The following is a 25,758-nucleotide window of genomic DNA, read 5'->3' as shown; positions in this document are numbered from 1 at the left end:
CTGTGTTTCCAGGATAAAAAGCTGATTAAAGCTCTGTTCGATGTGCTGGCTCACCCTCACAACTACTTTAAATACACCGTGCAGGAATCAAAGGAGATGTTCCCACGTTCCTTTATCAAACTGCTACGCTCCAAAGTCTCCAGGTTTCTACGGCCGTATAAATAGAAACCCGAACATTTCTTCCTCGACCCCGGCTCTGTCCCCATCTCTCTTCCTGTCTTTTCTCCACTAGCTCCCAGAAGGCCTCACTACTGCAAGAAGATAAAGACGTTTGGCCTTCTTCCTGTCTGAGATTTGTCCATCTGTCCCTTTTTGTCTTTGTTTGTTTCTTGTTTGCTAATATTTATGTGCTTGATTTTGCAAAAAGCCCTCTTTGGATGTTTGATATCTACAGTATATATTTGTATATGTGTGTGTGTGTATGTATATGTGTGTGTGTGTTTGTGAACAAAAAATTATGTGCAAGCTTATGGCGTATTAAGACACAAACAGACACACACAGATATATATTCTTGTTTTGAAAAGGTTATTTTCATGCCCCTAATGTGCACAAGGGGTTTTAATATCCTAGTGCACTTAAAGTTTTATTTTCAAACTGTATGAGAAAGGATTTGCTGTCTGCTCTGACCACAACATGAGAAACAAAGCCAGATAAATGAAAGAAAAAAAACAACAACAACAAAACAAGATAAAAGACAAAGACTACCTGTCGGTACGAGAGTTAGAGATTCATGTACGTTGTTTAACTAGTATTTGGAGCTTCATTTGCACTTGAATTTTATATTGTAGAGAATAAGGAATTGTAAGTGTTTCTTAATGTTTTTGTTGTATAGAGATGTTTTACTTTGGTTGTAGAAACATGAAATGTTCCCCTCTACAGGATGCAGAAAGATATTCCCACCTATCTCTCTCCTGAAACCAGAAACAGATTTCATAATAATCATCTCATGATAAGGTTTTTTTGCAGTTTAACATAAAAAAAGTGTTGAAGTACCATAATGTTTCATTGGGTCTGTACCTAGCCTGACAAGTACTGTATAAGATTGCTTCTATCATGTGTTTTAATTTCACATGATGCAATGAGTTTGTCATTAACCTGGCTGTTATTGTGCATGAAACATTTGGAGGAATTGTAAATATGGTGATTTTTGGCAAGTCAGATTTTTGTCTGAGCTGGTTGTGTCATAAACTCATGGAAATGGGAGAGTTTTGATTCAGAACAACAAAGAATTCCATTTGGATTAAGAATCTTACAGTCTATTACATAGTTATAACACATCTATTACATAGTAATAACATATCACCTTTGTGCTGTGCACAAAGACTCATATTTTGCTCTTCTTATTGAACTGTGGATGAAAATCAGAGGCTGTTTGTTGAATAGATGACATTACCTGAATTATGTGAATGTCAGCTGGCTGAAAAAAATCCAGAGATCAGATTATCTCACCTCATAAATCAGCAGAATACAAAAGCAAACAAACAAAACAAAAAAAAAAAAAAATATATATATAGTGTGAGTGTCTCTAGTTCTGGTACAGTTTTATTCAATATTATTTGCCCATTTTGTGAAAACTGATATAGTGATCTTTTTTCAAGTGTATGGACTGTAGAGGAGTGAGAGAAAAGGCAGAAAAATAAAAACCAAACCACAAACATCTAAATGTGCCATAAAGTCACATAAATACAGATAATATTAACTCATTTTGCAGTATTCTGCGTTGTTTTGCATATATTCCAGTTTGGGAGGGAGGGACGGAGTGATCATTCTAAAGCTGCTTTGTTATATGAGCACTTATTCATGCTTGTATTGCTAATATCCACATATCAACAGGGAAACACATTCACTATTGCATCCAGCATAAATAAACATACCTTCATGCATGCACACACAAATGCATTACCTAATCCGTATTATTATGCTATCACAGTAATTTATGATTTGTGAAATAACCGCAGGTTGTCTATGATTTTTGTTGGTGTTAATCACATGTTATACTCTTATTTGATTACTAAAAAAAGGCATGTGACTATTTGAGGAACTGTTGCCGTTAGAAAAGAAGACGACGAATGTTTGACATGTAATATCAACTTATACACACACCTCCATGGCTTCACACACAGATATAAGTACTTAGCCCCTCAGATGGAGAGAGTGACTCAAGACTGCTGCTGGCGTGATTTGTAAGCTTTATGAATAAAGATGTGTAAATGATGTACAAATGTTAGTTTTTTTTAAAGTTAATATTTACAGTAGAAGGAAACAATATACTGGGGAAGGTGACAGTCTAATATGTACAGGACTGTTCTGGAAGGCTGTGTTTGATATGCTTCTCATCATGATAAATGACCACATTACAGAAGAATGAACAGTTCTGTAGTGTGACATCAACCCCGGAGGATGTGTAGAAGAGAATGGGAACTGTTGTTAAGACCTCACTTTATTAATAAATCATTCAAATCCTATGTTGTGTGTGTTGTGCTGCTCTTCATTTGAAACATGTGTTGATCATATACTAATTATTAGTATATTAGGTAAAATTAATGAAGTGGACGTTAAGAAAATTAGGAAAAATGACCCTAATGTCAACTTACGTCATTTTGAATGGTTTGTCGCCCTCTTTTATTAACATATCCTAAAATATAATGCAGATGTCTCCCCGCAAAGGGGCAGTGTGCACCAAGATTTCGCAATTTCGAATTCATTCTTAATTTATTATTTTTTTTTGCTTGCTTTTTTCTGAATATTTGAACTCGTTTGTAAAGTAAAAAAGGTTGATATTCGTATTTTTTATTTTAAACTAGCAGACAGTTCAAGATCGACTGATGTCCGATTAGTACACTTTTATCTATACGTTTTAAAAAGCTATTGCTACTTGCATGCAAGTCAATGTTTAGACAAAAAATACCATCTTTGGTTAGACTGCACAGATAAGTAATAGATTTATATGGTATTTATTATTAAATATTAAGCTACCCCTCCGACTGAAACAAGTGACTTGACGGGCTAATTAACACATCCTACTACGGGAAAGGAATGTCTCATGAATATTAATTACGTGCGTGACGTTGACACAGCAGACGCCTTACTGATTGGTTGAATGGGAGACGTTGGATTTGATTCCGCTGAGGAAAGATTTCTGTTTGAACACGCTTTCGCGTTTAAGGTGTTTTATATACAACGATAAAAAACGTCCAAAATTACAACTAATTGTGTACAAAACTATCAAATAACACAATAACATGGATTTAGTTAAATTAATATAGATTATTATCGAATATAATATCATACTATGTCTGCGGATGACGTTACATCAACAACAACACCGGTTCTATTAGCAACAACGAAATACTTTTTTATGATTATGAATTAAGTACCATGACTGAAAGCTCTTGGCCGTAGTAGGATTCGCAAGAGGAGGAGAGAAAAATCCAGAGCAGCTCAGGGGGAGTGTCACACACACACACACACACACACACACACACACACCGGGGCACCACGCGACTTCAGTTCAAACAAACCAGCGCGATCCTCTGCAAACAGGAGCTCTTCTCTGTTATGTACTAGGCGTCTTTACCTGCACGTCTCCGAAAACGTTTGGCGTCAGACTCTTGAGTTTGAATAGGTAAGTATATTTCTGGTATGTAAATCAGCACCGCATATCTTTTGAATATGCATGAATATGTGTAAGAGTGCGCTTTTATAAATGATGCTAGTCTGTCTGGAAAGCGGAGACAGTTAACGTTACCATAGATACAGCCGATACCTGAACGCTTGTTAAACGTGCGTGATTGATTTTTGGCAATGATATTCTGTTTTTTGTTTATTTGTTATCTAAACAAATTCCTTAAAAGCATACAGTGTTTGTCTGGCATAGGGCATTTTGTAAAATTAGACTCCGTGAAAAGCAACTTATCATGCAGTCAAGCCAATTAAACTTGTAGTTAATTTAGACTCTTTTTGTGAACCATATTACCCTAAAAAAATTTAAAGTAATAAATAATAAAATAAATAAAGTAAAATGCTAAATAAAATACATGGCAAACATTCAGTCCCATGGTTTATATCTAAGTATCATTCTTTAAACATCTGATTCCTTTAGTTTACCATGCATCGCCACTTTACTTTTTTTGTTATTTTATTTTTTTGTAAGAGTAATGTATGATATTTTTGTTTTGTTTTCACTTAACCATCTACTGCTACTATTATTCAAAGCTTCAGTCCCACATAGTTTTACTTAGTTTGCTTAGTCATCATCCATCTTTTATGTAGAATAGGAAAAAAAAAATAATAATATCACTACATTTTTTTAGGTCTTTCTAAATAGTTTGAGCACTAGTGTATTTCTCAAGGAATGGAGTAGAAAGCTTTCAGCTTCTTTCCTCCTTGTTATTTCAGTTCAAAATAACATTTTAGCTCCCCTTTCTTTCTGAGGGCTTTTGTGTCCTCTGTCTTCCCAAACAATTGTCTCTATTGCGGCGCATTTTTTTTCTTCTTCCGTCTTTAAAGTGCAGGGAACTCTATTGTTAGACACAGAAATCTTGACAGAATGGTTACCATGGCTTTGTGTAAGATCTCAGCACTAACGCACAGGAGAGTGGGACATACCGCCGTCAACCGCATGTCTGATTGTGGGTTTTGATAATATGCCGCTGTCACCGCTCACATCTCCCTTTATCTTGTATCTCATACTTTTTTATCCTCAGGTGTATTGTGGCCGCTGGTGCATTGTGATTGAGGGGAAGCATGCAGGCTCGCTATCCCAGCATCGGAGCTGTACGGTGGGCCAACCACTGAATACGGTCCTGGACTGTCCCAAAAACTTACACAAGACCATCTCACCCCAGTGGAGGCCCTTTAAACAAGCACTTCCGGACAAGTGCGCCTGTGTGAGAGAGAAAGCAATAGTGTGTGTGTATTGCCATGGCTTTCACACTTTCTGAAATCATGGCAGCCCGACGACAGCAACAACAGTCTCAAAGAAGTGGAAGAGGAGTGGTAGAGGTGGACGAGTACAGCTCCAACCCGACTCAAGCCTTCACCTTCTACAACATCAACCAGGGTCGCTTCCAGCCGCCCCACGTCCATATGTAAGAAAACATGCACAATTTGTATGGGTCATATATGGGTGACTTGTTGTCCAAAAACTTCGTCCATTATTATTATTATTTTTTCTCAATTTAGATTTTTAGCAGCAGCACTTTAATTTGCATTCTGACAGCGTGCTTTGCTTTAGCTGACAGTTTGCGCATTCAAATTCTCTCGGGGGATGTTCATCACCTTTAAGACACTGTTGCTACAGCCATGAACATTTAGATAAGTATGTTTGGTTATTGCATCAAAATTTAAGCTGTTTTTTTTAAGCATCTTACGTCTTTAGAGCTGCTTTAACAACATTAACTTGAATTAGTCTCATATTCTAAGAAATTTGCATCATTGTTTAATTTTCAACTGTATTGTATTAACAAAGTGCTGTATAAATAAAAGTGACCTGACTTGACCAAGCGTTCAGGGAGCTAACTAACTAATCGCTTTTGAAAATATGTGATTTTTTTTTTATTCATGCCAATTTACAAAGGAAAACAGGTCACAACTATATATTTGCAAATGTGAATGTGTGTATGAGTTTGTACCTGTGCATGTGGTCGACCCAGTAGGAGATGCTCTAAAGTGGGCCATCCTTATTCAAAACTCTGCCATGTCCCTCAGAGACCCGTTTCTGCAAATACAACTGGGAAGCCATGAGAGAACGATATATAACCTTATGTATTCCCACACCTCTTTCTCTCCCTCTGTCTCTCCACAGGGTAGATCCGTTACCCCACGACTCCCCCAAGCCCCCGGGCTACACGCGGTTTGTCTGTATCTCTGACACACACTCACGCACTGACACTATTCAGATGCCGTACGGTGACGTCTTACTGCACGCTGGAGACTTCACAGAGCTCGGCCTGCCCAGTGAAGTCAAGAAGTTTAACGACTGGCTCGGTGAGAATTGTATTTTTTCTCTCTTCCTTAAGAAGCTTTTGTCAGCAACTTAAATTGAAATCAGATACATTTTTTTTTACAAAATACATTTATGGGATCATTGCATCTCTAAAAGTGTCATAGGGCTAAATCTGCATACATCTGCACTGATTTTTTGGATTTAAATATGATAAAACATATTAAACAGAGCTGAGAGAGCTGCAGTATTATTCATAGCAAACAAGCATAATTATATTAGCCAAAGTATTAAATAAATGAACATGCAAGACATGTGGGATGTGTGTAGATCTGTGAATGTTGCATGTTCAAAATCTGCGGAAGCCTAGATGTTTGAAATAATGAATTATGCACTATGAAAACACAACTCAAAAGCTTTTTATAGATAAATTGTTATTGTTAATTTTATTATTTTATATATTGATAGGCAATGAAACACAGAGGTCTTTTATCAGAAATCCTGAAAAAAAGATATATATTTGAAGTTGCAGCCTTTGATAAAAGTCCTTTTATCACAAGGAGAATATGGAGGTTTAAGATGTTTATCTTATAGACCATCAGAGAGGCATGTAGAGGTCATTGTCCTCTGCATGCCTCTTTTTTTTAATTTATAACGGCTATGTACACATGTGCATGTCCAAAAAGATGAGGATGGCTCAGTAATAAAGAGAATCAGAAGGATGACTGGAGTTGTTTCAGGAGAGGGAATAGAAAGCAGGAGATCTGGATGGATGGATGGATGTATGGAGGTTTGTCAGCGGGGTGCAGGAGACACCAGTCAGATAAAGACTCCCGCTCGTGTGTCTCATCTTCTTTACCACTATTGATTCTCTGCTGTCCTGCCTCTCTCTTTCTTTCTGGCATGCCGTCCCTGTGCCAAAAAGGAAGTTCTCGCGTTTGTTCTTGCGTTTGTCTCTGTATAAATATTTATAACGTTGGTTCTTTTTCTCATCTCTGTATCTTTGCTCCTGTATATCTGAGAGAACTCGCAGCGCACATGCTTCCTTTCTTTATCCAGCAACAATCCTCAGAGATATGATTTACTTTTTACCTCACAATACTTTAAAGTGTGTGCAAATACACACTCACGGCTCTCACGGACCTCCTCATATGGTGATGCTCTTAACTCTAACCTAGTCTCGTGGAAATTTTCCTTGTCAGTTATATATATTTTTTTCATTTTTGCTTACACACTTTAGTGCTTTTGCAAAATCGGTTTCCTCTCTTTTTGCATTGACTCTTCGAGACTGAAATTGTCCGCTTCAATATTTTAGTCAGTTGGGTTACTTTAAAAATAGAGTATCACCTTAGACCTCAAAGTAGGCATGGTGGATGCCACGTGCAATAAAGCAACTCAGAGAAGGTCTGGAAGCATGTGAATTTGTTTGTAGTAGATAACGTGGAACCATCTCTAGTTGTAGGTTAAAACAGAGATTTGTGTAAAAGCTTAGTAAACTGGTGTTATGTGTCATAGTTGTTACTATATTGGGTGTTTTAGCACAGCTGGAATGCTTTAATAAAATGGTGCTCACAGTGTGAAACACTGAAAATAAACAGTAAGATGTGTCAGAGCAATCAAAGATCTCTATCTTGTGTGTGTTTACTACACAAAAACATTGCAGAATACAGTAGATTGCTGTGGACTAAATGACTTATGATCCGTGATATGGAAATACATAATTTATTGTCTTCTAAAGCCGCTTTTTGAAATGTCTATGTAATAATTTACTTATCTGCCAAAATAATTTGGTCTCTTTATCATCAATTATAGGCTTTCCTAAGTAAAAAATTAATATGATATATTAGATTTATTAATTGCCATACAGTACACTAGTGCTCATGATTATATTGTCGTTGTAGCCTGTTGACCATTTGACCACTGTTGTGACCTGGAGATGTCCCATTCTTAACACTTATTGGTCATTTAGTACCTTTTTACATAATTTACTTTTCAATTTTTTATTCGTTATGAAATGAGTGTTTTTGTCTTTTGACAAGATGAACAAGATTGCAAATGTTTCAATTGTGTGAGAAATTATTACAGCGTTGTCTCTTTTGCCCGTTTGTCTGCCCAATCAGTTCATTTGAACTAGACCGAAGAAACCGTGAGGAAGTCCAGATGTTCATGAATTAACAGTGCTAATATATGAATGTGTAGCAGAAGTGTCAAAGCGCAGTTAAAGCGGTGTGATTTTAAGCAAATCTGTATCCTCAGGTCTCCGTTTGTGTTTATCGGCCTTGAATCCTTGAAATGTATTTGCCTGCTGAAGAACTGTTCTAGCACAAGAAACCGTGTTTGTCTTCCTCTTGTATCTTCCGTGCTTACACCGACCGGAGAACATGCTTCAGGATCATTTCTTGGATCTTTCAAGAACTGCATAAAAGGAAAGATCTGACATGACTTCCCAGTAATCACAAGTGATACTACAACCTTTCTGGAGATCATAGAAATGGCTGAAATCTGCTGTACTGGCAGGACGTTTTGCTAAAGAATGCAATCAATAGTTTTAGTAAGTTATGTCAGCGTGGACTCCAATAATCCAGTCCAATTTTTTGGTTTTCTGTAAGTTTAAGACAATTTGCGGCATAGCTAAGGCTGAATTTTGAGTATGAGTCTGTTCTTGCATTGTTTTTCCTACACCTTTTCTGTGTGGAAGTCATTATGTGTAGACAAGGGTTAGAGAAGCGAATTGAAATGGATAATATACTTTTCTTTCTCTCAGGTCAGGAAGGTTCGGAAGTTCTCCCGTCTTGTTCTGTCCTGTCCACACATTATGAATAATAGATTAGCCCAATGGTGATGTGACAGCTGTGTGGGCCGTGTGAGATGTGTATTCGAGTGTGTGGGGTGGAAGAATCTTGGGAGAAAAGTTTACACCTTTCTCACTCCTTTTCTTTTCCCTCTCTCTCCTCTCAACTTTGGAGTTTTCCCTCCGTTCTCCCTCTCTGGTCTGTATCTGGAGAGAAATCCGTCTTGAAACTTTAATGTGCTCTCCCTTTTTCTCCCTTCAAGCTCTACAGCTCTCTTTTTTGCGTTTTTTTCTTTCCCACCCTGCCATGGGTTTACTCAGCTGAAGGTTTAGCTGTGGATTATTAACGAGGAAGCTTGACACTCCTTTACGGTTTCTCTCTTAAAGTGTAAAACAATCTCAGACAAAGATGAAATCTTTGTGTAGTTTTGTGGTTGAATACTTTGTGTCTATGGACCTGTGTGTGTACAGCATATCATCTGTTTAGTACTGTAACATCTTATCTTTTTCTTAAATGCTTTTTTTGCAATTAAAAGAAAATGACAATTAAATTGACAATTAAATGACAATTCATAGTGACCATGACCTGTCAGGATTTAAAATGGAAATAAGAGCACTACAAATGCAGCCCATACAACTCATTCTTCAGGTATTTTGTAGTATAATTAGGAGCAGACTGAAATCTTCTAATGTAAAAACAAGAAAAAAGAAACACACTTTTTTCTTTATAAAGGAAAAGCATTCTGAACAGAAAAAAAAAAAACATAAAGAGAACATTTTCATTTAATTTCTGTATCTCATACATGTAGTTTTTAATATTCAAACATGTATAGTTTTATGTACAGTGTAACAGAAATGAGTCGAACCTAACAAATTAAAGAGTCTATCAAAGCGATGTTTGAAACACGAGAGCCGAATTCCTCAGGAAGTCATAAATCAGTTCTAGTGCCACAAGAACCAAGCAAGATGACCAACCAACTTGTTCACACAACAGCTTTCAACATTAACACCAATTATTTACCATTTCAATTCAAAGAAGAGAAATTTGGTGCCAAATGTGTTGTTCGTAATGGAAATGCAACGCTGGACATCACATGTAAACCCAGGAGATCAAGTTAAACACTTCCATTGACTTCCCCCACCCAGCAGAACCAGACTGAAATTCCTAAGGGGGGGAAGGGCTTTAAACCTCTGTCTCTACAGAACATCCCTATGACATGAGAATGGCAAAGAAACTGCTTTTTTGACCAGAATGAACTCAAAAAGACTTGATGAATCAGTCCATCGCTTCACTCCATATTCATTTATGTGTAACCCACACATTTGACTATCATGTTATAATCACTTATTGTGTATGTTTTTTTTTTTACCTATGGCATAGCTTAACGATTTGTAATTATGTTTGGTATGTCTGTTATCCAATTTTCTTGCTAGATATTGTCCTGACAATCATTTATTTGTAAAATATATCATATTCGTGTTATAGGAATCATGTCCAAAATTAGACCCTGCCAGAGCAGGAAAATTCGGACCACATGCTTGGTAAGATAAACATATGATTTATGATACCCCCGAGCCAAGACAATATCTGATTGGTCAAGACAACATTTGAGGTGTGGCCAACAGGCAAGTTTATATACCTTTGGACACCACAAAATCCGGCTTTTAGTTCTAGCCTTGCTCGTGCTACCAGTCATGCTTTTAGTCTGCTTTTTAGTCTCTGCTATTAGTCATGCCTGCTCTTAGCTTTTAGCTTGTAGCTTTGCTACCTAGCTTTAGCTTTTAGCTTCTAGCCATGCTGTTTAATCATCATTGTTCTTTGAGCGCGATTCTGCGTGCTTCAGCCTGCACGCCTGCTGCTACTTAGCCACGATGAGAAGGAACACAACCTAGTCTCATCAAACTTTATTTCTTTTCTTTTCCGTTTGAGAGTCTCGTGTTCTGAGTTAAGTTTTGTAACGTCGAGTCTCCGACGCCTGACCTCGGTTGCCCGTTCAACTTCAACCAGCGTACACGACTCTGCACTTTCAGCCAACGCCCAACAACCACAGGCTTCCCAAGACGTCACTTCAGCGACTGAACTTCCAGCCAATCAACGACCTCGGGATAGCCCTTTCATCGAGACTCCTTTTTCACAGGAGAAGCAAGTAACTTTACATCCAGACTCTGACATTTGTGCTGGTGTATCTAATATAATTTTAACCCCATCGAGGAACTCAATGCGAGCGTTAATTAAGTGATAGATGGTTGTTCATGTCTATGCAATTTAACGTATTGCTGTAAACTTGGGATTCCATATTTCCATTCTCTTAAACTCATCTTTCCCTAACTTTCGATCTTCCTGCAACTTGTGTGAATGTGTGTGTGCGTGCGTTATGTGTTAGATTAGTTTATATGTCTTAGATTTATCTAATAAAGCCTTATTCATATTGAAAAGAGAAGTATCTTGTGTTTTGTGCTTACAAGTTAATGTCTTAAACTGCCGATCTTGTTACTGTGCTAATTGATAGTGTTTCACTGTAGTTTGGATATTAGTATTCAGCGCAGATTTTATGTTAAACGGCTCGTTCAGTGAATCGCAGGGCGTCTAAGTGACCAGCCGTGAAACAGTGATTCTGTTCAAATTCCCTTTAAAATCTTAAATGATTGAGCTAAATTGACCTGTTTCCCTTACAACAGATCCAGTGTATGTTCTCACCTTGTGCCCTGCCACCTTTGTGTGAGTGTGTGTTGGAGCCTGAATGCTTATGCATGGGTGGATGCTGTGTGTGTGTTCCTCTTATAATACTGTATGTTTACATTTCACATGGGCACATGAAGAAACACAAAGAACACCTACACTGTTTGTGTGTTTGTGCACGTTGGCAGAAAGATTCTTCACTCCACTTCTTCAAAGCGTCACTGTTTTCTGTTGAGCCGGGATTATGAACTGAAAAAAAAAAAGATCTAAAAACAGGGAATAGGGTGAACCGAAGGGTCACAAATATGCTTTAAAGGGGTCACATCATGAGAAATCAAATCTTCCTTGATCTTTTAAAATAAAAGTGTTTGATTCACTATGGAAATGTGAACTCTGTTTTTCAGAACTCAGTCCAAAATGTCCATCTATTGAATCTAAGCTGAAAAAAATTTTTTTAACTTCAGATAACAGATAAACACATGGCCGGCCGCCCACATTTGAACTTTATACTTCAAGTGGTACATTTCACGGATTGTCTTATGAATCTGTTGATACTTTGCAAAGTAGCTGTTATTGAATTATGGGATGGTGCAAACCAAAAAACAGCTCACACAGCAAAGCATTGCTACCCATTTCACATGTGAAGGTGTTTTTATATAGCCATAGACATCTTAAAAGCATGTTAATAGTTAAAAAGGGTCAGAGAGAGGATTAAAATGACCTCTGGGGATAAAAACCTATTTAAAAAACATGCATATGACTGTTTAATAGGCTATTTCTTCTCCAAATTCTCTAAATATAAAGGGGAAATCTATACAGTTTTGCCACTTGCAGTCCGAAAACTTTATTCATATAAAATCAAACAATCAGCACCACCACAGTCACAGTTTTCTGATTCTGTTATAATGTACAGTTTGTTCTTTAGTAAAACAAACTAAACAAAACATTTAATCAATCAACATCACTTCACTTCTTCACTTTTGGATGCAAGGGAAGTAAAAAAAAAAAATCTGTTAAAAACTAAAAATATGAGTATCGAATGATAAACGCTGTGATAAACAGAGAAACTTTATAAAGAGGCATGTACTTTCATATTTTCCTTTTGATGTATTGTAGTGACATTAATTATTTATCTATATTCAATGCACTGCAAATGCAGCATGACAGCATGACAGTTTTAAACTGAACTGCAATGGGTTTTTTTTGTCTTTTGCCTAAATATGACAAAATATTTTAATCTCATGTACTCTCAAGCTCTGTGATTTTCCACTTTATTTTTCACAATATGCCATGATTCAATTCTTTTTGTGGCATATTTGTTAAATGCACAGTTATGATACTTTCTCAGCCAGCCAACTTACAAGAAAGTACACGTATCACGTAGGTGGCAAATGTCTCTGGAACGTCTGCAGCATCACACACAGCGCGAGACAGCACCATAATCCTCTTGAATGAGCTCTGAATTTTGGAGGTTGGAGGATTTGCTCCATCAAAGTCCAAAGACCACCCACCAGAACAGAAATGACAATAGCACTCAAATCCGGACACTTCCTCTGGGCTTATGCACCTCTAAAACCCTGATTCTAATGGTCCACCACACACACACACACACACACAGAAATATGTCAATGTTGCAGCTCAAAAGACATGTTTAAGAGTGAGACGTTTTGTATGGAAAGTGTGTGTGTGTGTGTGTGTCTGAGTTGTTGAACATGCTGTTTTCGCTGCACGTATGTGTCTGTGTGAACACGCACGGGCCTGCATTCATCCTCTTTAATTGCGCTCTTTTTGAAGTGAAAAGAACAGAAGCTGCCTGTCAGATTCATAGTGAAATTTAAGCTATTGCCACCTTGAAAGTGCTTTTGAAATCAAAGACAAAGGGCCCAAGAAGATAGAAACTAATAACAACAAGCAGCACACACTCGTCCGTGTGTCCGGATTAGGCGTTTTGGGCTGAAATCGGCATGCTTTTTTCTTTTCCCGCTCCTTCTCATCACAAAAGCTTTGGGCTCGTCTTTTCCATCCTCCCTCTAGCTGGCGTTTTGTATTTGTGTGATTGATTGCTTCCAAAGACTTTTTTTTTTTTTTTGCTTTGTGTTTCTAAGAGAATGACTCTATTGTAAAATGGTGATTCTCTCTGTAATTCTGCCTTTTGAAGGAGTCGTGCCGTTTGTGGAATCCATATGAGAGAGAAAGGAGAGAAAAGAAAAGCAATGAGTGCATGGAGATGAACATATGCACGGGGAGATTTTCACACTTTTGCAGTGCCTACACATGTATGTGAAACTGATGGTGCACAACATAAACACAATACGGAATACTTATCTTTTTTTGGATGCGAGGATGCACATTAATAAATACTTTATGTGGTGAGAATATAGATGAGCAGAAGGAGAACTGGTCAGTCGTGATCCCAAAAGACAGGGTTGTTGATGGCAGGGAAAGCAATGCTAAATGAAAATAATACAATGCAACTAAGTATATAGTAGTGCATGATTAAGACAGCAAGATAAACAATCAACTTTTAAAATCCAATCCTTGTATCTTTATGTTGACAGGCTGTGCATCTAATTAACCACTTTTTATTTTATAAAATATTTTTTTTATTTTTAATAATTTTTTTTACATTTAATCTTTAGTTTATTTTTACATGCTAGATCATTTTGAATCTAATGTCTGGGACCCTGAAGTAGAGGATCTAGTGTGACTCTGAAGGGATTTTTCTTTTGTAAAAAAATAACAGCTAACTGTATATTGTTCCACTTTGCACATAGATATTTGCCTAATATATATTAAATATTTATTATACTAGCAGAAAACGACTGCATAGTGATACAAGAAATATAAAACTAAGACAGCATGTAGGAAATCTGTTGCCTGGTGCAACAAAATGAACAATCAGAATGGAGTGTTCTATAGACCTGTGCAATATAGACAGTGTATTGACAGCTGTCTGGGAAATTGATGTTGAATTATGGATTTGACATGCATTAGAAGATATGAACTCTCTTAAATCAGCTTGGAAATCAAATCATATCAAGGTAAAGCAAATGACTGAGCTGGAAGGTAGTTCTTTATTAGGTAGTGTATTACAAAAGTGTTGAGCAACCATGAAAGACATCAGAGCTTTGCCTCTGGAAGGAGGCTTTAAATCTCCAAAACTCCTGTGCTGATCCTTGTGAAGCATCTGCCATACACACATAAAACCCTCAAATTTTGCCCATGCCTTACTTTTACGATCATCTTCCAGCGATGGTAAAATTGTGCTTATGGCCGCAGAATTTTAGAGTTGCCGTAGAGTATTGTGCTCGTGTTAAGTGTCAGGCAAATTGCTGTTAAGTCACACGATTTGAGCATAAGCATGTGCGATGGACTGTGTGTGTGCGTTCTGTCATTTTTTTTTTTTTTTTGTAGGTCCTGAAAACCAGCACCCCCCCACATCCTTCCCGCCCACAATTTAATTGCCGCTTTTCAGGGACGCGCTTGGCTGCGTAATTGTCAAAACACAGGCTGACTGAACTCTCCGTCACACCTCAAACCTTACACTTTCTGACGCATCTCATCTCTTTTATGACACTTTTCAAATAAAGGGAACATTTCCAGATGTTTGGCGTAATTTCGCCTCGGATCTGCAGGGCTGCGGGGAGAGCGATTTGGAGAGAGGAGATTTGTGGGGACAGACTGTCTTTGTGTTTGTCAGGCGTGGACAGGTTCGCTTCCAGGTGCAGTGGAAATTTTTATAGAACTGTGAAAAAATGAAGATGGAGATGGAACGAGGAGTAATAATATTTGTGCATTTATTGGTCAGAATTATGAAGTGCCATATTAATTTCCATTGTTTCAGAGAAAAGTCGAAAACAAGCTCTTTAAGAGTCCTGATTTATTGCAAGCCAAAAAACACAAACTCAACCAACTTAATACCTCAAGGAGAATGCTGTAGCCCACCTTATTGGCAGGCCCACTCGGCATCTATGCCTCTAGAAAGCAGCGCAGATTTCTAGTATTTATACGCCTGTCATTCACAGCACTACACATCCCCCTTTCCCTTATCTGTTCAGTTATTAAATATTTTGGTTAATTCAAATATGCTTTCAGCTACCATTAAATGCGTAGTCACTAAGCCCTGTTTAACACTTTTGGTTAAACAGGTATTTATTTTACATTTTTTATTCCCTTTAAATTCAGTGTAGAAAATGCAAAAAGTCTACAGACTTTGTTTTATTGGTGGAAAATGGTTCAAAACTGATCTGTTTGCATTTTTGAGCCATACATGGAGTAATGAAGTCCATAAGTGGTGGTAATAGCTATATTGAATCTTCTAGTTATTCTAGCTATTCTCATAGCTTTTCATTGTCTAGAAAATGATTTATAAAAGTCCTTATCACTACAGATGACATGGGAAGTTATAGACATTTGCTAGTAAAAAGTGTGGGAGACTAACATTTTCTTAACATGCCAACATTACATTAATTAATTAAACCAACGATGCTCTTTTAATCAAGGCATTTTTTCATGATTGCTGTTTTCTCTTTCCTTAGGCACTCTGCCTTATGAGATCAAAATTGTTATAGCCGGGAACCACGAGCTGACGTTCGATCAGGAGTTTATGGCGGACCTGATAAAGCAGGATTTCTACTACTTTCCGTCGGCCTCCAAACTCAAGCCAGAGAACTACGAGAACGTTCAGTCCCTGCTCACCAACTGCATCTACCTGCAGGACTCTGATGTTACCGTCAGGGGCTTCCGCATCTACGGCTCACCGTGGTGAGTCTCTCTCTCTCTCGCACGCTTTCTCAAGTCTTCCTGTCACCATGTTTGTCACCATATGTTGTTGTGTTGTCCCTTCCCCCTCAAGTCTTCCTCCTTTTTTGCTTCTTCTTCCCTCATTCTGTCTATCTCTCTTGTTAATACTTCTTTTGCCACCCCTCCATGTCCTCCGATGTACCTCTGTGCCAGTGTGTGTGAATAAGTATGTGTGTTTGTGTGACTTGTAGGCCCTGAGTTCTATGTATAAACACAGATGTTTTGTAACTGCATGCTAGGTAATTGTTTTCTAAATGAATTTGGCCTGCAAAACAGCGTGTGTGGGTGTATTTTCTAAGCAAAAAATGTCCTTACGAGACTAGTAAAACGCAATGAAAATGAAAAACAAATTCAAAAAGAGTCTAAATTATGTCTTTAGTAATTATATTTGAACATGTTTATATTAAAAGCAATAAAGTGACAGAAATTCATCAAAAAATATTTTAATAATAATTAGAAAGAATTTTAATAATTATTATAGATATTAAGAATTTATTATTTAGTATCACTTATTATTATTATTATTGTTGTTATTATTATTATTATTTATAATAATTATCAATATTTTTAGCATTATGTCTAATAAATAAATTAATAATATTTATATTATTCATGTATTTGTTTGTATTCATTTTTTGAGGTAGTGTAGTGTTTTAAATGATTACAATTATTGTTTTTATTGTTAAATTAGCTATCAATTTATCATTAAATAAATATTATTTTTTTTAGTACAAAAGGTTTTCTTTTTGGGGTTTGGGATTGGTTTGGTAGTGAACAACCGAGATGATCTCATGAAGTCTATGATATTTTCTTATTTTCTAGCTATGTGTAAGAGGTGGAAACTGCGTGTGTCTAAGGTGTATTCACTGACAGACGGCTTCTCCAAATATCTCAGTAAGCTCTAACAACATCAAAGTTGATAAATAAGCGTTTATTTATGTGAGTGTGGCTTGTCAAGCTGATGGTGTTTACAACAGTCATGAACTCATGAGCTAGATTAAAACCATCTAGTATTAATCCACTCCGATATGTCCTGACAGAAATCCTCATCTCGTGCCAGCGTGCTTGTGTGTGTGTGTGTATCTACACCATACGGACCTAATAAAACCACTGAGATCTGTTCTGCCATAGGCGAAGACAGACAGAAAGTGCATCTGTGAGCTTCTCTCTGTCTTTTATCATCATCTCCCTCTGTGTCAGTCCATCAAGTGCTACATTCATTTCTGTCCTCCTGTCACTGAAGACGTTCCACCACACTAGGGCAGAGTGGCAAATCTCTCGTCTCCATGTAGATTTTGAGTCGCTGGATTTATGGGCCGAGTCCAGTGTTGCTGCGGGCGATGGCTGTCTGTGATCTGTGCAGCACTGCATCGCTCAGAGTCGTCCATCTCCTTATTACTTCATCTTGAACTTTCCGGCTTCTTCATTTATTGTTCTGTTCTCAAAGCTGTCCATTGAGGATGTATTTTAAGATACGTTAAGAGTCGAGGCTGTTCCAAATTGTAGGCAACTTATTTTGATACCTTGTTTTGGCCAGATTTCCATCACCACGTGTCCTTCACAGAGAAAGCGAAGTATTCCAGATTCACTTTTTTCAGTTCAGATGTCACCTTAGAAGTCAACTGCCTATGTAGGCAGAAGTTAGAAGGCAGTAGGTTTTGGAACGGAGCATACAGTATGTTGTCCCTCCAACTACTCAGAAGCTCATTAGAGACCACAGCAGCATCAGTTCACTGCTCTTCAGCTCTCTCTTATCTTCTGGATCAAGTTCTGTTTTTGCATTTCAGTTTATCTGCAATTTCAGAAAAAATGTGTACAATTTGAACCTTTAGGAGTATAAAAGCTGGTCACTGGGACAGTACACATGTTGTACTTTATCTGTCATTAAAGGGTGAATATTGGTACTGACATACATCCTTTAGTGGTTCATAATATACAAATGTTTACCTTTTGAGGGTACTGCCTCAGTTACAAGCTTTTGTAACCCTAATTGTACAATATTTGCAGATTGGATTCTAATGGAATAAGTACATTTTTGCACACTGTTTCTGACTGTGGGCTTGTAGAGTCACTTAAAGCAGTTCAAACACAGTTTGGGCATTTTGGATGTATGCTTGAGTTCAAAAACAACTTTGGTACAACTGAATGAAACAAAATGCAGAGGCCTTCTTTTGTACCTACTCTGATTTATTTAGAAAAACTGAAATTGTGGTCATAATATATTTTTTTATTTGATTTAATTTGGCATGCACAACAGTGTGTGTTTTCATCTAGGTAACAAAAGTGACCAGGAAAGCCACTTGTTGGTTTTAAAATATAAATAATTATAAGTATTTAATAAACAACACAAGTCTTGATGCTCTGGCCAAAGACCCTGCAGATGAAATGCTAAATTAACCACCTCTACTAAAGTAGAAAAAAAGTAATAATAAATAAAACGTCTGAGAATAGTCGACCTCTCTAATCAACTAGCCGGTTGTTGGACCCATCCTTACTCGTAATCTGCATGCTTTCACGCACACGCTCTCTCTCTCTGCTGGGCTAAATGAGATCTTGGCACGTTGCATTCTTTCCTAAATCCTGACTATTTGTCATGCGGTGATGCTGGAATGAAAAGAACTGCATGGGGGAAACATGTGGCGTGTTTTTCTGTTCTGCTGACGCTAATGCAAGTTTACAAGTCATTTGTCATCCGCAGATCTGCAAATGCAGAGATGCGTGGTGTGTTTGTGTCTATTTGTGTGCGTGTGTGTGTGAGCCGGTGTGGGTGGATGAAGTATTAAGGATGGCTGTCCCTTTCAGAGAGCGTGAAGCACAAACAATGTGTAGGACCCACAGCACATATCGCTCTGAGCTAAACACACTCGCGCGCACACACAGTTTAAACTTTCCCACATCTCCTGCGTATGCGCTCATATGGATGGTTACTCACAGACGTGGTGACAAGTCACGATGATGCTCGGTGATCACAAACACATCCTGTGTGCCCTGCAGGGGGTTACCGTCAGTGGAAAGCTGCTAGCTGAATGTTTATGCACCGGCAGTAAAAGAGCAGGTAGAAGGTAATTGGGAAAATAAAATGAAGTTGCATTGAAATTAAAAGACTTTTGGCTGTAAATAAGATTGTGATGGTTTGCCTTTTTATATGCACAATGTGCAAAGACAAAAGTGATATTTTGGACTTTTGCTCTTTTATTTAGGCATTTGTCCAGAGAAAAAAAGACCCTAGGAATCTCATGTCTCCTCTAGAGTTCAAAATGATATCTAAACCATGTCACGAATCTGTGCTCTAATTTATATTTTATATATAGAAACGACATTCTATATAATCTGTATTGATTTTATATTTATGCTAATGTGCAATTTCCTTTTTTTCCCTTAATAATAATAATAATTATTATTATTATTATTATTATTATTCCTTCCATTTATATAGCGCTTTTCTAGGCACTTAAAGCGCTTTACATTGTCAGGGGGTATCTCCTCATTCACCACCTTAACAGTGAAAGTGTAGTGACAATGTAAAATATGTATAAAAGGGATGAAACAGGATTTGCAAATGAAAAAAAAGAGAAAAACTGGTGCTACCTGCTAGGTCTTTGCTTTGCTGTCAGTCTTTCTGAATTGTAGACTACATCATTAAAAGCAAAGGAGATTAAGTGTAAAAGATTTTTGTCAATCACTTTCTGTCTGTCTCATTCTTGCTTTGAGGGGCAGCAGGGGGTTTCTTCTGTTGTTATATAGCACAGCAGGGCATCCATAAGCAAAGACAGATGATCACCGACAATGTTCTTGAACACCTGGTTGCAAACATATATGTGTGTAGGTTTGCATCACGGCATGTGCCCAGTGCTGTTATTGTAGACATGTTTCAATCATTAGATATTTTGCTGTAGAATTTAACATTTATGGATTACAAAGTAAGGGTTTAAAATAGTTTTTAGTATTTAATTCAAATAGATTATAGAAAAAATAGTTTAATACATACATTTTGTAGTATATGAACTGTATTCCTAGCGAGATTTCTTGATGACTTCATATGAAGTTATTTTAGTCATACTTTTCATCCCATATGTTTGTATGAATGTGAGATTTATTATGTTTAAGCATTTTTAATGATGTTATTTAAGATCAGTGATCTCCGTTATAGGAGGAGAAGAGTACGGAAAGAGGAGGGGATAAAACATAAAGAAGCAAAAATACTTTTTTCCCCAGTAAAAGTGAAATGAAAATAGGAAAAATGTTCGCTATCCAGTGACTCCACGAGGAATAATTAATGCCAGAGATGCAAAAGACTCCGTAATTAGATTTTTTAATTATTGAGGATTTGCTTCTCCTCTGTAGTGGCCCAATTAAAGAAGCTCATCAAAAAAAAAAAAAAAAAAAGAAAGAAAGTAAAGTGAAAGACAGAGAGGGTGTGCGTTTTTCTCTTCTCTTCTGTTTTGTTGTGCATGCCTCTCTTGTGTTTGATGACTCCTCTTCACTGATGAAGGGGACACGGCACGAGATGCTAATGAACGGCCATTCATTTGGACCTGAGGAACTGAGCCTAATGATGGAGAGGGGAAGAGGCCAGTGTGGTGGTGGATATATATAAAACAGCGCGTTTAACTGCTTGACCTTGTCAGCGCATCTGTGTGAATTAATTAAAGTGACGGCTGATGTGGAGAGTGATTTGAGAAGAGAGGAGAGATTAGTACAGTATCAGTCGTGTCTCCCCACAGGGAAAAGAGCTCACTGCTTCGGCTATGTAGGGCTGGCCACAGGAGGACCTCCTCAATTAACATCTGAGATGCCTGAGGGAGAGCGGCCTAGTCCTGTCATGTAGACCACTCACGCTCTAAACACTGAGAAGTTATTCGACCTTGTCTCTTTCCAGCTGGTTGAGAAGATCTTAGGTTATTTTTAATGCTTTTTCACATGATTCATGTCTCGGACTTCAGACATGAACATTATAGTCATTTATAGTATATATTATATGAGCTTTATAATAGGGAAAAATGTCAAATTTATTTCAGCTTCAAACCGAAAAATAGGGCTGCTTTATTTTCATGACACAAATGTCATTGTACTTGTCAGTGTCAGAAATGCATTTTTTTTTTTACTTCCATATATTACCTTACTATTTTTGTAATCCCAGTTTGTTGTCCAGTCATGTAATTTAATTGATTAATTAGGATTAATTCTTTAGAAAAGCAACTATAATCCTGGTTGTATTTATTTATTCTATTTATTTATTATCTTATTTTATTTAAATTTTTTGCAACATCACCACCAATATAATAGTAATGTTCAGTGTCAGAAATTACGTTTTTTACCTTCTAAAGTTTTTTAAACCTCCATTTATTACCTTTATATATGTAATTATTTGTCTTACTTAAAAAAAAAATGGACCATATTATTGTTACACAGAACACTCAGTTTGTTGTACCTTTATGAGGACATTTTTTAAAACCGTTTCTTGTCCATTAGTCTTCATTTATTAAATAATTAATTTTAACTAAAAATTGAAATATTCACTGTAGTGTTAAAACCTGTAACAAGATTGGCCTAGAATTTAATATTATAATATATTAATTCTTTATATATTGTTATAGCCAAATCTTGATACGTATATGGATCACTGATAAAAATTAATTTTTTTAATATCTGACCCTAATTACAGCAAATTATGCATAATCATTAGCCCTGATTTAAAACATAACCAACAAACTTTTTTTTTTTTAATAAAAAGCAAAAAAAAGTTTGAGCATTATTCCAAGGGTTATTTTGTAGCCTAATGCTTAATTCCATCAAGGAATGTTGACATAAATCAAGGGCCTTTAAGATGTGGACCAAATACTCCAGCACTCCACTTTTTTCAGTCCGATTCCCATGTGTCAGTCATTCTGCTGTGAACACGATAGAAAAATACACTTTTTTTATTAAAAGCAACTGACTGTGGGGCTTCGTGTCTTGACTGAATGTTACCTGTAAATAGGTCTCCAAAGTGAAATTCCTCTCTAACACCGTGCTTGTGTCTTCACACATATGTGAGTGTGTGCAGCTCTGGGGAATTTCTACATTCTCATAAACACTGAATCTGTTTACCTGCAAAACAGACGAGATAATTCAGCTTATCTCTGTACTTCTGCATAACGTCACCCGCTTTATCAGTCGCGTTCTGCATCTGACTGGGACATAAATTGAAAAAAAAAGATGATCCAGAGAATAAATTATACACTGTATTAAGCAAAAGACGGACCATACAATGGTTCGTACCCATCCTGCATTCATCTTGTCCTCCCTCTCTCTTGTCTTGGCGGCTGCTGCCTCTTCAGTGCTGGCTGTGGCGTGTGGTCGGGCGTCAGAATTAGCTGCCCCACAGCGATGGCTAATCAACACACTTTCACACTTCCTGAGGAGGAGGATATGTAACCCTCTCCCTCCCTTTTAATCTTTTTCTCTCCTTCCCTCGCCACTCCTTTCTTTTCCGTGCTCCTCTTTTCTTCTCCGTCTCCCTCCTCCCGGAGAACTTGGAAATAATTTGAGTCTCCTGGGTTTTTACACATTCTAATTTCCAACTAAATGGGACATCTGTTTGAGAAAAGGAAGATTTGCCACGGTTGCTACGGCAACTATCACTCTGTGGGAAAGAGAGGGAAGAGGCAGGAAAAAAATGTCCAGCAGTTACACAGGCGGAATTAGCCGCTGAATTTTCGCAGCACCGTCACAATCCCAGACAAGCACTTCTGTGCTTCCTCACTTTCTACATGTTAACTCCCTCTCCTGCTCATTACACCTCTCTTGCTCTCGATTCGGAACTGGATATTTCTTTTCTCCACACAGCTGTGGAGGAATGAAATGCGGTACCATGTGGCAAAACTTGTGTGGCTAGTATTTTTGCCACCAATTAGAGATGGAGACATTTTATTCCCTTACACAGATGCACATTCACACAAATGTGATTATCTGGGGTAAAAGGGGGTCTAAAAACATTTATTTTTTTATGATCCTCATTTAAAAACGAAATGCATTGCTGTTGTATTAGAAAGAAAATCCTTTCTGATAAAAGAAATGGTATTGTCCAGTGTCAGAAATTGATAAACTTTCTTTCATTCTTTCTTTCTTTTTATTTCTTCCTTCTTTGGAGGGCATTTTGTTTTTCTAAAAAAAAAACTATTTGGTATTCATTTGTGTTTATTTAGCAAGTAAATTGTATGAATGAATAAATGAAAATTATTTTTTACATTTTATGCTGGCATTTTTCTTCAGTAAACCGAGATTATCTAATATACATATCTAGACTCAAAACGCATCTTTTTAGCTGTGCATTTATTGAATGAGCACTGTGCAATGTCCGAACTGATTGCACTATATTTTCAATGTTTTATTATTATTATTTTTTTTTATGTAAAATCATTTTCTAACTGTTTTTAAATGTTTTAATCATTTTAAAAGTTTTAAAATTGCTTGTTTTATTTTTGTTATTATTTTTCTTCATGATTATTTTACTTTCTTTTATGTAAAGCACTTTGAATTACCATTGTGTACGAAATGTGCTATATAAATAAACTTGCCTTGTCTTGCCTTGCCTTGCCTATACAATACTATACTATAGAAAGGCCTACAATACAATATGTTAATATATTTTATAAATCTATATGTTGGTATATCCATAATATATTGATGTGTATATATAAACATTTTATCCACATCCTAAATATGTAGAGCAGGTTGTCTGTGTGTGTTTGCATTGTATTGCATTGCATTGCACTGCAGTTGTTTTAACTTTTTTTATAAACAACATTTTTTTTAAATGCATTGCAATTTTATTGAAACAAGCTAATATGCTGGCGAAAGTTTCATATGGGCAAGCTGAGACAGAAAATCGAGTTGAAATTGCATCAGTGTGTAGACTGAGTCTCTCAGCTGAGCTGAAAGGCCATGCTGGCAAGCCAACACAAAGCGCATTAACACAGCAGGAGTAAGTTTCTATGACCTGACCAGTTCACCTTCCATGTGTGTGTGTGTGTGTGTGTGTGTGTGTGTTCATTACCCAGAAGGCGATAGCTTTGCATCACTCCAAGCTGCTCCAAATGAAAGTCTCATCTCTAACACACACACTCATCGCCATTGACACACGTTCACACTCATTTACATACACACACACACACACACTGGTGCTGCTGTCCTGCACCTGCTCCTCACAGTTCAGACTAGAGGGGTCTGGCGACAGCTCATCTCTCTCTCTCTCTCTCTCTCTCTCTCTCTTTCTCTCTCTCTCTCTCTTTTAAACACACACACACACACACACACACACACACAGCCTTGATATTGCCCTGTTAACTCAGTCATTCTCTTTTAAACTCTCTCCATTTCTAGCCTGCTCTTTCCTCTCTGTCTGCCCAGACACCATGTACAAACTGCTAACACACAACAGAACGTATTGCCAATGCAATTATAACGTATGACGGAGCGTTTGAGGGCTTCCAGAGGGAGCTCATTAGCGCTGCATGCACGGTGTCTGTTTGAGTCGCACATATCTCTCAGCGCTCCTAAAATCCTCCCGGAAGAAGAACGAGAGACAAAGCTAAGGGACCCGATGGAAGAAACAGAAGTAATCGTTCAGTGAAGTATCTCCAGACACCGTGTGCTTTGTAGTTTAAAGACATATTGCGCAAATATTCCGATTTTTTCTTTTTTTGCTCTAGGATACTATACAGCATGTCTTTAGTTTTGTCAAAAACTTCAGCAAAGATGTTTGCAATGCTTTTAAAAAGGTTATTCTGTTTAATGATGGTTTTTATTCTTGTCACTAACATTTAGATATTAAAACTGAATAAAACGTAACAATAAAACAACCAACTAGTTTAAATGATTCTTTAAAAATCCATAGATATCATCATTAGTTAATACTCTCTGTTAACGCTTTCTCCTACAAGCGGATGCCATGAGACTTGTTTTCCGGGTTTGGTCAGGTGACGTTCAACATATACCCAATATCTATGCATCTGTGAAATATTGAGTGATAATAAAGAGTGATGCGTGAGACCAGCATAGGTTTTTGAGAAGAATGAGGTCAGTTTAACGGCACTTTAGAACAATTTTTGATAGAATACTGAAACAGACCAATCAGAATTTTAGTTTTTAGATTTTAGTGTTTGTGCAGGTACTGTTACAGGCATACAGTATGTCATGAAAGAAAAAAACAATTTATGTAAAGCAGACAAAACCAAGACTGTGAGCCTTTGTTTTTGTGTTTAAGAGAAAAACGAATTTGTTATTTTTCTTGGTTTTTCTTCCACTCGATTAACTTTTGTCATCTCTTCTACTCCTCGTTTTTGTGTCTCATCTGTTCTGCTCTTCTTCATCTTTGTGAAGGGCCATGGGGATTCTTTCAGGAAGTTTGAGACCTCTTGCTTGTCTTTCATGGTATAAACGAGAAGTTTAATTTAGTATTGCTCACGATTGTTGAGCATCTTTGTCTCTTCTGCGGACACACATACACCTACACACAGTAGAAAGACAAAAGCTTCTCTGCAGATGTTGTCCATTGA

General features: G+C 37.1%; 2 protein-coding genes across 5 annotated transcripts in view; both read left to right on the top strand.

Moving 5' to 3' along the window:
- Positions 1-2,463, top strand: part of scube1 (signal peptide, CUB domain, EGF-like 1) — a 68,389-nt gene extending 65,926 nt beyond the window's left edge. For all 4 annotated transcript variants that reach the window (XM_026227214.1, XM_026227208.1, XM_026227225.1 and 1 more), the window contains one exon: positions 13-2,463. In XM_026227214.1, coding sequence (XP_026082999.1) covers positions 13-165 — 153 coding nt within the window. In that variant the 3' untranslated portion in view covers positions 166-2,463. The remainder of the gene's footprint in view (positions 1-12) is intronic.
- Positions 2,464-3,121: 658 nt separating this feature from the next.
- The window catches only part of mpped1 (metallophosphoesterase domain containing 1), a 33,922-nt gene continuing 11,285 nt past the window's right edge, over positions 3,122-25,758 (top strand). The window contains exons 1-4 of the mRNA XM_026227201.1: positions 3,122-3,626; positions 4,708-5,091; positions 5,808-5,989; positions 15,955-16,180. Of these exons, the coding sequence (XP_026082986.1) occupies positions 4,925-5,091; positions 5,808-5,989; positions 15,955-16,180 (575 nt within the window). The 5' untranslated portion in view covers positions 3,122-3,626; positions 4,708-4,924. The remainder of the gene's footprint in view (positions 3,627-4,707; positions 5,092-5,807; positions 5,990-15,954; positions 16,181-25,758) is intronic.

This window comes from Carassius auratus, chromosome 4 (genome assembly GCF_003368295.1).
Source record: "Carassius auratus strain Wakin chromosome 4, ASM336829v1, whole genome shotgun sequence".
Taxonomy (NCBI): domain Eukaryota; kingdom Metazoa; phylum Chordata; class Actinopteri; order Cypriniformes; family Cyprinidae; genus Carassius; species Carassius auratus.
The sequence above is the reverse complement of the archived record's forward strand: the minus strand, read 5'-3'. Positions and strand labels throughout refer to the sequence as shown.